At 44.7% G+C, this 11,895-nt stretch overlaps 1 protein-coding gene across 3 annotated transcripts in view; it reads right to left on the reverse strand.

The window, feature by feature from the left end:
- Nucleotides 1-11,895, reverse strand: part of abcc2 (ATP-binding cassette, sub-family C (CFTR/MRP), member 2) — a 71,098-nt gene that overhangs the window by 23,214 nt on the left and 35,989 nt on the right. For 2 of the 3 annotated variants that reach the window (XM_043712958.1, XM_043712956.1), the window contains exons 13-19: nt 11,318-11,464; nt 9,438-9,531; nt 8,297-8,363; nt 7,670-7,796; nt 5,400-5,576; nt 3,194-3,361; nt 479-662 (exon numbers count right to left, since the gene is read on the reverse strand). In XM_043712958.1, coding sequence (XP_043568893.1) covers nt 479-662; nt 3,194-3,361; nt 5,400-5,576; nt 7,670-7,796; nt 8,297-8,363; nt 9,438-9,531; nt 11,318-11,464 — 964 coding nt within the window. The remainder of the gene's footprint in view (nt 1-478; nt 663-3,193; nt 3,362-5,399; nt 5,577-7,669; nt 7,797-8,296; nt 8,364-9,437; nt 9,532-11,317; nt 11,465-11,895) is intronic. The other variant, XM_043712957.1, reaches the window with a different exon arrangement.

An 11,895-nucleotide genomic window follows, 5' to 3' on the forward strand; every position in this document is an offset into this window, starting at 1 on the left:
CTCCTCCTCCTCCTCCTCCTCCATTTCCTCCTCCTCCCCCCCCCCCCCCAACCCTCACTTCTGCAAAAAAAATGTTTTCCTCGCTACCATCAGTACTGAGGAAGCAGTCACTGGCCCTGAAATGGTAACTCCACGATTGCTGCCAGATCTGCTGAGCTTTTCCAGTGAACCTTCAGTGACCTCTGGTTAACATCGAATCGCAGGGTATTACTTTGCTGAATAGGTTCCCATTGTGTGTCGAAAGAAGTAACTAGGGTTAAATGTATTGCAGAGAATCTCGACCGGGGCAGGAGGAATAGGTTTAGTGAACTGAGTGCCATTGTCCATTCTCTCAGTTATCGCACTCCCTACACTAACCGTGCTGTGACTCCAGCCTGCCTTGGTGAGAGCTGTCCTTATAAGACTGTCCATGTGCATGGAATTGTTGGTATCCCTGTGGGAATTGTAAAGGCGGGAAATTCGACTGCCGACTCCATACCTGTTGGCTCTCCCTCCTCACTGTGACTCCCTTCTCCGTAGGTATTCAGAAAGTCTGCAAATGCTCCCATGTTCGCCCTCAGTGTTTTGTACGAGCCCACTTCAGACACTTCGCCGTTCACCAAAACCACAATCTCATCTGTTTGAGGCAGAAACGTGACTCCGTGAGTCACGAGAATTCGAGTCTGTTTGAAAAAACACAGATCGTCAGAGCATCGTGTAGAATTCTGCATGGAAATAGGCCATTTGGCCCAGCAAAACCATGCCAGCATTGATCCTCTTTCCAAACCCACTCTGTCTCAGACTACCCTTCTGTACTAACCAGGAATTCTCCAGCTGGGGGCGCTGATGAGATCAAGGGGCCACTGGTGTCTGGCAAAACCTTTGGAGCAGTTCTGGTCGGGGACGCTCTGAGAGGCGGTGACGTGAGAGTTTCACCAAGGTTGGGAGACCCCATGTGGGGTGTGAGACTGCTTTGACTCCAGACACCCCATTCAATCCCAAACCCAAACTGCACACCTGCCAAGGCCTGTTCCCACACAGCTCAGTGATTAGCACTGTTACCTAACAGCAGCAGGGACCCAGGTTTGATTCCAGCCTCAGGCAACTATCTTTGTGAAATTTGCATATTCTCCCTGTGTCTGGATGGGTTTCCTCCCACAATCACAAAGATGTGCAGGTTAGGTGGATTGGCCATGCTAGATTTCCCATAGTGTCCAGGGATATGCATGCTAGGTGGATTAGCCAGGGGAAGTGTAGGGTTACAGCAATAGGGTGGATCTAGGTGGGATGCTCTTCACTTGATGGGCCAAACGGCCTGCTTCCACACTGTAGGGATTCGATGATTCTGTTCCCAGGGGTGGGAGTAATACAGGAGAAAGTGAGGTCTGCAGATGTGGATCTAGGTGGGATGCTCTTCACTTGATGGGCCAAACGGCCTGCTTCCACACTGTAGGGATTCGATGATTCTGTTCCCAGGGGTGGGAGTAATACAGGGCAAAGACATCCTGATGTAGGACAAAAGGCCAACCTACAGGACAGCTCCAGAATATTCCGGCCAGTGACCCATTGTGGCTTCATTCTCGCTGATATGTTTGTCTGGCTTTCCCGTAAATGCATCTATGTTAATCACCACAATTACTATGCTTGTAGTCAGAGAGGACAGTGAGATGCATTCACACGTCATTAACTCAGAGCATTTCAAAGCCCTTCTCCATGAAATGCTCACCCTCTGACAGTGCAGCACTCCCTCAGTACTGACTCTCTGACAGTGCAGCACTCACTCAGTACTCACCCTCTGACAGTGCGGCACTCCCTTATTATTGCACTGGCAGCATGAGAACAGAAATTGTCATCAATTTTATGGAGTGAGCCAAGACTTCCACCTTCTGGCTCTGATGTGTAAGTACTACCCACTGAGTTTGCTCTCTGTTTAAAATAGCAAACAGTTGAAAAGCTACATTCAGTAAAGCGAATGCAACTATAATTTTTGAAAGGGAACAGGATCAATCTTTGCATGACTGAGCAAAGACACAAGGATTAATGGGGTGCATTAAACAAAGAGCCAGCAAAGCCACAATGGAAAAAATGACCTTAGGGCTATCCTGTATGGCTCCGAGCCAATCAGAATAGCAGGACCCGATTGGGCAGCATGGTGGCTCAGTTGTTGGCGCTGCTGCCTCACAATGTGTGGAGCTCGCACATTCACCCCATGTCTGTGTGGGTTTCCTCCAGGTGCTCTGGTTTCCTCCCACAGTCCAAAGATGTGCAGGTTAGGTGAATTGGGCATGCTAATTTACCCACAGTGTCCAGGATTGTGTGGGTTAAGTGACTTAGTCTGGGGTAAATGTGGAGTAGTAGGGGAATGAGTCTGGGTGGGTGACTCTTTGGAGGGTCAGTGTGGACTTGTTGGGCCGAAGGGCCTGTTTCCACACTGTAGAGATTCTATGACTTCACTGCCCAGTTTGCTCTGAATAGGCAAATCCCAACCAAAGAAGCAATTGGAGATGAGCGCCATCATAGAAACTTGAGTCAAAGAGAAGACCATAAATCAGTAACTAATAAATCCTTAATAAAAACCAAAAGAACTATGAATGCTGTAAATCTTAAACAAAGACAGAAATTGCTGGAAAAGTTCAGAGTCTGGCAGCATCTAAGGAGAGAAATCAGAGCTAATCAGAACTGAGGAAGGGTCTCTCAACCTGAAACGTTAATTCTGATTTCCCTGCACAGATGTTGTTAGACCTGCTGAGCTCTTCCAGCATTTTCTGTTTCTGATTCCAACAAACCCATGTCTGGATTACTCTGTATCTAACCTGGTGCTGTTCCTGTGGTGGGAGTGTTTGATGGGAATAGTGTAGAGGCATCTTTACTTTCATTTCAAAAGAGCAATAGCAGTTTTGCTTTCAGTTTAAAAGAGTAGAGAGAGCTTTATTCTCTATCTATCTCCATGCTATACTTGTCCTGGGAGTGTTTGATGGGAAGACTGTCATGGGATCTTTACTTTCATTTCAAAAGAGTAGAAAGTGCTTTACTCTTTAACCAAATGCATGCTGTCCTGTCCTAGGATTGTTTGACTGGGACAGTGTAGACACAGCTTTACTCTCAATCTAACCCTGTCCTGGATCAAATGGAACGTACATTAATATCGATAATCACACAACATCGGAATGCTTATCAACTTAATTTAAAACATTCCCCGGAAACCCGGTCTCACCTTGTTCTTTAGCAGACCATTTGGACCAATAACCTTCTCAAAGATGTGTTTTCCCACATGTGCATCCACAGCAGAGAGTGGGTCGTCCAGTACGATGATATCTGAATCACTATACACTGCCCTCGCAAGGCTAACCCGCTGCTTCTGTCCTCCACTCAGATTGATACCCTGGGAAAGAGAATCATTCAATATAGGAATGACCAATTCCTTCTCGTTCAGAACCAGAGAATCTTCCAGCACAGTGTTACAATCCCAGCTGACCTTACTACTGGACAAGTCAGATCGCAGACTGAAATCTAGCTCGATAGATTTTTTTTTGATTTAAAGAGTTGGCCATTCACTGAAGCATACCCACTCAATGCTTAAGACTTGATTTAACAATTAAATGGAAGTTTATTACACAAAATATTTAAAGATGAAATAGAATAATCCAATTTGTAAGATTCTGAAACACAAGGTAAAAATATGATCCCATCTATCCAACACCACCACTTCACCGTATCAAATACCAGAGAGAGCTCTCTTCTCTATTTCACATTTATAGTTTTCATTTGTCTTTTTTTTCAATTCCTGCTCTTGAGAGCCATTTCCACAAGTATCCACACAACTGAAATGAGACTTTCTCAGCTTCAATTAACTCCTTCTGGGTTCTAACCAAATACTTCTGGTCTGGAATTTCCAAACTAAAACTCTTACACTGAGGTAGCCTATTTCCTAACTAATTCCTAGCTTTGTGATAATTCTTATCTTCTTATATCCTGTATCTTACTTCAACCAGGGCTTCTGGTGAACTGAAACCAAAAGCTTTCTAATCTAAGGATCCTTCCCTTAAACAAACATTCAATTCATCATTCTTCCGTGCTAATAGCAATTTAACGCTTTTCAATATTTACTCTGTCCAATCAAAAATCTCTCACAATGCAAACAAATTTCTATTATCACTCTAGAAGCCCTTTCTGTCTCAAACCCATTTTACAAAAAGGCTCCAGAAAGATTGGCAATTTAATTATTAAATCCCATCATTCACAAAGACTAAAACCCATATGCCACCAGTTTAAAACCCAAATTTGAAAATAAATCATGCTACCATATAAATCTATCACATTCTTTAAAATTCACAACAGTAAGAGGGCATTTAACCCTATACTAACTTGCTGAATAATCAGTTTTGTTTTGTCCCACACACTGCTTTTTGTATGTAGCCCTGTCAATTCCTAATCCTCCAGCACCTTCCGGTCCTTTCTAAAACGGTCTATGGAATCACTTTACACCATTGGTTCTTATCGAGCCTGCAAAATCCCAACAACTCTCCCAATCTTTTGCCATTGACTTTGAATCTCCGAGCCTGATTTATTGAAAACAATTCACCAACTTCTCCCATTTTCTTGACAATCTCTGTTTACATGTTAACCTTCTGTGGAATTGACCCTAGATGGAGTAGTGACAGCACTGCCATGGAAGCCTTTCTAGTTTCCAAGTCTCTCATCAGAATGACCCAGGCTGATTAGTTGGGTGTTTGGGTTCAAATCCCATCATATCAGCTGGTGGACTAGTCCATGAAACATCGTCAATTGTTGCACAAGCCCATCTGGTTTGCTAATGTCCTTTAGGGAAGGACATCTGCCATCCTTGACCGGTCTTCTTTATTCATTCATGGGATGAGGGCATCACTGGCTAGGCAGCATTTATTGACCATCCCTAACTGCTCAGAGAGCAGTTACGAGTCAACCACATTGCTGTGGGTTTGGAATCACATGTAGGCCAGACCAGAAAAGGATGGCAGTTTCCTTTCCTCAAGGATATTAGTGAACCAGGTGGGTTTTCCCAACAATGGATTCGTGGTCATTATTAGATCTTAATTCCAAATCAAATTCCACCATGCGATATGGCAGGATTCTAATCTGAGTCCCCAGAATGTTATCTGGGTCACTGGATTAACAGTCCAGCGATAATACCACTAGGCCATTGGCTACACAGTGACTCCAGACCCCGTCCCATAGTGACATGGTTGACTCTTGATGAAATGTCTTAGGGAGCCACTCAGTTCATGCCAATGACAGACAGACAACAAGTGCTGGCCTTGGCAGCAATACCAGAAAGAACCAAGAACATTAAATTGAGCAAGAAGAAAACGTCACATCTTAAAAAATGTATGCTTTGGCTCGGAGCCCAGTTCAAACATCATTGCTGAATTTTTCTCCTGTACCTTTTCTCCAATCTCTGTCTGGTCCCCAGCTGGTAATAACTCCAGGTCTGGCAGAAGAGCACAGGCCTCTAGGACTTTCTGGTATCGAGACTCTTCCCATTCCAGACCAAACAAGATATTGTCCTGGAGAGTATTATTTTGGATCCATGCTTGCTGAGGCACGTAGGCAAATGAACCCTAAAAGCACATAATTCACAAAGTGAGAAGGGGAAGCCTTCTGTCCCTCTGCTTGTACCATCACTTGGCTCCATATATGAAAGCAAATCTGCTCCCTCACCTCACAAGGAGCTTGTGTTCCCCTCCTCTCTAGTGACCTTATCAGGGTGAACAGTCAAGGTCTTTTCCCTGGGGTGGGGGAGTCCAAAACTAAAGGGCATAGGTTTAAGGTGAGAGGGGAAAACTTCAAAAGGGTCCTAAAGGGCAACTTTTTCACACAGAGGGTGGTGCGTGTATGGAATGAGCTCCAGAGGAAGTGGTGGAGGCTGGTACAATTACAGTATTTAAAAGGCATCTGGATGGGTATATGAATAGGAAGGGTTTGGGGGGATATGTGCCAAGTGCTGGCAAATGGGACTAGATTAGATTAGGATAGCTGGTCGGCATGGATGAGTTGGACCGAAGGGTCTGTTTCCGTGCTGAAGCTCTAGTGAGTGTATGAATCCTGAATTAACCTCTCTGTGTTTTGAATCCTTCAAATAAGTCCTTAATCATGGGACCATTTCAACCCCATCAACATTCCATAGCAGGATCTACAACTTGCTGTAAGTTATTGTGGTCTGTTGGCTCACTGTCTTTTCTCTCAAAGTCAGAAGGCTGTGGGTTGATGACCTGCTGCAGATACTGGTACTTGCAGTGCATGCTGGGAGAGTGCTGTACTGCCAGGCACCCTGCCTTTTCAATGCGATGTTAAAATCAGTCCTCATCAGCCCTCATGGGTGAACCCAGAAGATTTTGTGGCCTCTGTTTTGGAAGAGAAGTAGGGGTGGTCAGCCAATGATCTGGGGAAGATTTACCCCTCAACCCACAACACAACGAAATGGATTCTATACGCAAAATACGTGGCTTGAGACTTGAAAGCATTACCATCAAACTCGAAGGGGGAGGGGAAGGAAAGAAGCCAAAGATGTAGAGATCATCACCAAAAACAAGGGGATCAATGAGTTAAACTTGATGTTCACTAAAGTGAAACCCCTTCTGTAAAACGTCTACTTTTCAAGCTCGATACCATCCAAGATTAAACGGAGAAAATAAGGACTGCAGATGTTGGAGATCAGAGTTGATAGAGTGGTGCTGGAAAAGCACAGCAGGTCAGGCAGCGTCCGAGGAGCAGAACTTACTCTCCTGCTCTTCGGATGCTGCCTGACCTGCTGTGCTTCTCCAGAACCACACTCTTGACCATCCAAGATTAAACAGCCAGTCCATCATCTCAACATTCACTCCCTCCATCACCGATACTCAGTAGCTGCAGTGTGTACCATCTACAAGATGCACTGCAGCAACTCACCAAGGCTCCTTTATCAGCATCTTCCAAATTCACGACCACTTCCATCTAGAAGGACAAGGGCAGCAGATACATGGGAACATCATCACTTTCAAATTCCCTCCAAGCCACTCCCATTCTGATTTGGAAATATATCGTCATTCCTTACAAAAACATGGCTGAGGGATGGACAGGATTGGCAGCTTAATGTTCCAGGATACAAATGCTACAGGAAGGATAGAAAGGGAGGCAAGATCGGAGGGGGAGTGGCATTTTTTGATAAGGGATAGCATTACAGCTGTGCTGAGGGAGGATATTCCTGGGAATACATCCAGGGAAGTTATTTGGGTGGAATTGAGAAATAAGAAAGGGATGATCCCCTTATTGGGATTGCATTATAGACCCCCTAATAGTCAAATCCTGGAATTCCCTCCCTAAGGGCATTGTGGGTCTAAAACAGCACATGGACTGCAGCAGTTCAAGAAGGCAGCTCACCCCCACCTCAAGGGCAGCTAAACGTTGGCCCAGCCAATAATGTCCACATTCCAAGAGAGAATTTTCAACAAAGTCAGAAGCTTAGGAGTGAACTCTACCGACAGCTCCCTTTCCATGAGGAAAACTTTGGGAAGTCTGGCAGATGGAAGTGGAGATTCCCAGTGTTCTTTTAATGAAGCTGGAAAACTGAGTGACAGAAACTTGGAGAAAATTCGGAATAAGAACCAACCCTTACGCAAAGTAAAACATGGAAATTGGAAGAAGCGGGGATTTTGTAGTTGATGTTTCTCGGTACCTTTATATTTATAAATCCTTTGATGTTCTCCATTTCTCCAAGTAGCGCAGATATCAAAGAGGTCTTGCCACTCCCCACAGGCCCCACCACTGCTACCAGTTTGCCTGGTTTGATATTCAGTGTAACACTACAGGAAATAAAAACACAAAGTGGACATTTATAGGCAGTCAAGACCAGACTGTGGTTAAATGGAACAGGACACACTTCTGGTCTTAGTTTTAGCCCTGGTTCAGGTAGGTTCACACTCAGAAGATTGTGGATTCAATTCCCATTCTGGATATTTCAGCACAGGACCTAATTGACACTCACCGACAGAGTGCTGCATTGTCAATGGTGCTGTTTCTCAGACCTGATGTTGAACCAAGGGCCCAGCTGCCTTGTCACCTGGCTGTTGTAGACACTGGAAGAGAAGGTGGAGTTTTCCAATGAGTTCCCGCTCCTTCTAACCTGTGACAGTCAGGGTGTGTCAACATCAGGTTCAGACTGCACTGACACTGAGATGGTGTTGGTTAAGCGCACAGGGGAGCACTTAAGAACAGCCACAGAGGGAAGGCCCAACCTCAGCCCCCCCAGCCTTAACATTTCCATCATAACAGTAGTGAAACAACATTTACAAATATCACTCACTTCTTGACGGTTGGAGTTTCATTTCTATTCCATGAAAAGGTGGCTTCTGTGAAGGTGATTGCAGAATCTGGTGACAGAACAAAATGGGAAGTGATTCTTTTTTGGGAGCGATAGATGTCAATGTATTTGTGCTGCCTGACTGAATACAATATGCACAGTCTTAGAACAACGCAGCACAGAATGAGACCAATCAGCCCATCACATTTAGGCCCTTTATCGTCGAGCCATATAATTAATTCCCGAAAACCCCACTTTTTCCCCATAGCCCTGTCAATTTGTTTCTGCTAATATTTATTTAAACATTATTTCCACCAACTTCCACTGCCCTTTCAGGCAGAGCATTCCAGATCACAATGCATTGAAGAATAAAACGCTTAGCTCATGTTGTGCCCAGTTCTTTTGTCAATCAGTTTTAATCTAAGTTGCTATGCGTACTGACCCTCCCAGCACTGGCACCAGTTTCTCCTTATTTACTCTATTAAACCCTTTCAGGATTTTGAATGCCTTGATTAATTTTTTCCTAACTCTAATAAGAACATAGTTCCCAGCTTCTGTAGTCTCTCCACATTAGCTGAAGTCCCACAAGTTTTATCCAATGTTAGTAAATCTTCTCACCCCCCCACTACTCTCCTAAGCCTAAAGTGTGGGCCCCATGCTACTCAAACTAAGATTTACTCCAACATGTTTGCTTTTATACTCTGTACCTCTACTGGGATCCCTGTGTGCTATCTTCAAACGGTCTTTTCAACTCGTCCTCAAACCTTTGGCGCTGATGGTTCCTCAGTCCTTTGCACCCTTCTTAAAATTGTTCATTTCACCTCCCCTCATTATTCCAAGAACAATGTATCATTTCAGACTTTCTCGAGCGTAAATTTCATCTGCCCTGTGCCTTCCAATTTCATCACTATCTCCAGCCTCCTTAAGTCTTTTACCATCCTCAGCATCACTCATTACATTCCAGGTTCATGCGAGCTGCAAATATAAATTCTCCCCCGCATCTCCATGTCTGGTTATTCATGTATATTAGTATATTCCCAGCCATGACCGAAGACAATTCTCTTTTGACTTAAAGTGCAGGTGAGTATTCAACACTAACCACAGCCTCGAGCAATCATTAAACTGCTGCCCGGTTCCACCTTACCCAAAGTACCACAGCTGGGATCCTGTTGAATTGCTGACGTGTTTAGGTTTTCGCTTCCGAGAAATGCTTCCAGCCTTTTGCAGGAAACCGCAGCCTACAGGTGAAAGAAATAATAAACCGAGTAATCCAGGGGCGTACATAGTACATAGAACATAGAACATTAAATGCACTACAGGCCCTTCGGCCCTCAATGTCGCACTGACCTGCGGAGCCAATCTGAAGCCCATCTAACCAACACTATTCCATTTTCATCCATATGCCTACCCAATGACCACTTTAATGCCCTTAAAGTTGGTGAGGCTACTACTGTTGCTGGCAATGCATTCCACACCCCTACTGCTCTCTGAGTAAAGAAACTACCTCTGGCACCTGTCCTATATCTATCACCTATTTGTTTTTTGACTAGGAGTGTGACTTGTAGAATTTATAGAATAGAAGTATTTAAGGAAGATCAGTATCTCCTTTCAAAGTCTTATTAAAAGAGAGTAGACTCCTGTTCACCGTGTCAATGAACCAGTTTTGTATCGTGAGTAAGACTCCCTCCTGGGGAACATAGAAAATTGGGCCACAGTCTGAAAATAAGAGATTGGCCACTTAGGACAGAAATAAGAAGGATTTTTATTAAATGGTGACAGAATTCTCCACTGTGTTGTTAAGTATGTTCATAAAGATTTGCGTGGTTATGAAGGGATTGGGTAGGAAAGTGGAATTGAGGTCAAAGATCAGCTATGATTGGCAGGGCTATCCTGCCAAATGGTCCACTCCACCTCCCATTTCCTGTCTTCCCTGCGCCAGAAAGTTATGGGTTTAAGTCCCATTTTAAAAAAGATAGGCCTGCAGAATAAAGGTTGACACTCCAGCGCTGAGGCAGTGCCACGCTGTCCCAGGTGTTGTCTTTTGGATGAGGCATGATTGTCTATCCTCTGAGGGGCGGATATACAAGAACAGAGCAGAGGAAGAGAAAAATGCCTCAAGAGCAAAACCATTGCCAGAAGTTTCTGCCACCATCAAAACAGGAGGAGGACCTTCAGCATTTGACATCTGTTCCACCATTCAGGGAGATCATGGCGGACATACGACCAAACTCCACTAAGCTACCTTTACCTCATAACCTTCAACATCTTTGACAAATGCAAATCTAACAGTCTGAGATTTAAAACTAACAGTTGTTTGAGCATCAATTCCATTAAGAACATAAGAACTAGGAGCGGGAGTAGGCCATCTGGCCCCTAGAGCCTGCTCCACCATTCAATAAGATCATGGCTGATCTGTTCCATGGACGCAGCTCCACTTATCTGCCCTCTTCCCACCACCCTCAATTCTTTTATTGCTCAAAAATCCATCATTGCCTTAAAACATTCAACAAGGTAGTTTCAACTGCTTTGCTGGGCAAGGAATTACACAGATTCACAACTCTTTGGATGAAGAAGTTCCTCCTCAGCTCAGGCCTAAATCTGCTCCCCCATGTTTTGAGGCTATGCCCCCTAGTTCTAGTTTCAGTGGAAACAACCTCCCTGCTTCTATCTTATCAATTCCCTTCATAATTTTATATGTTTCTGTAAAATCCCCCCTCATTCCTCTGAATTCCAGTGAGTATAAGCCCAGTATACTCAATCTCTCCTCATAAGTCAAACCTAGTGAACCTCCTCTGCACCCCCTCCAGTGCCAGTACGTCCTTTCTCAAGTAAGGAGAGCATTCCAAATCCCAACCAGTCTTTGTGCAAAACCATGCTTCCCAGTTTCCTCTCTGAGCATCTGTATCCTCAATTCCCTTTAGATTTCCATTGTTTCTGTTTATCGACCAGATAGGAAGTCCCATGTACTGTCCTTCTCTAAGATCCACAGTGGATAAGACCTGCTCTGTTTGCCCCAGCTCATACCTGGACCATTGATGAGATCACCATGGGCAGCATCATCAGAGGAAAGCGCAGAATGTTGAACAGTGAGATGGAGGTAAAGGCTTTCTCAGCGTCGAGAATGTTCTTGGGATCCACAGTGAGATACACACCGAAGCTCGTTAGAGTCACCTGTTCAACACCAAGAGAGAGGACATGTGGGTCTCTGAGAGTGACAGGAATTCTCCACTTGTCATCTTTGGTACCTTCTTTAAAAATGCAACTTCAAACAAAACAATGTTGAATGATCCACAATTTCCCAGAAGAATTGATGTAGAAGATGGAGTTGGGCTGCCCAATGTGTCTCTAAACCCGAATCTTTCCCCCCCCAGTTGATCCAATCCCCAGGGTGAATCTCTTTCTTAAACCCACACTGGCCCAATTCCCAGTGAGTCTTTCCCTCAGTCCCCCGATCCCCAGTGAGTCTCTCCCTCAGGTCCCTGATCCCCAGTGAGTCTCGCCCTCAGGTCCCTGATCCCTAGTGAGGCTCTCCCTAAACCCCCCACACCGATCTCTAGTGAGTCTCTCCCTCAGTCCCCTGATCCCCAGTAAGTATCCCCCTC

Source organism: Chiloscyllium plagiosum, chromosome 22 (genome assembly GCF_004010195.1).
Source record: "Chiloscyllium plagiosum isolate BGI_BamShark_2017 chromosome 22, ASM401019v2, whole genome shotgun sequence".
Taxonomy (NCBI): domain Eukaryota; kingdom Metazoa; phylum Chordata; class Chondrichthyes; order Orectolobiformes; family Hemiscylliidae; genus Chiloscyllium; species Chiloscyllium plagiosum.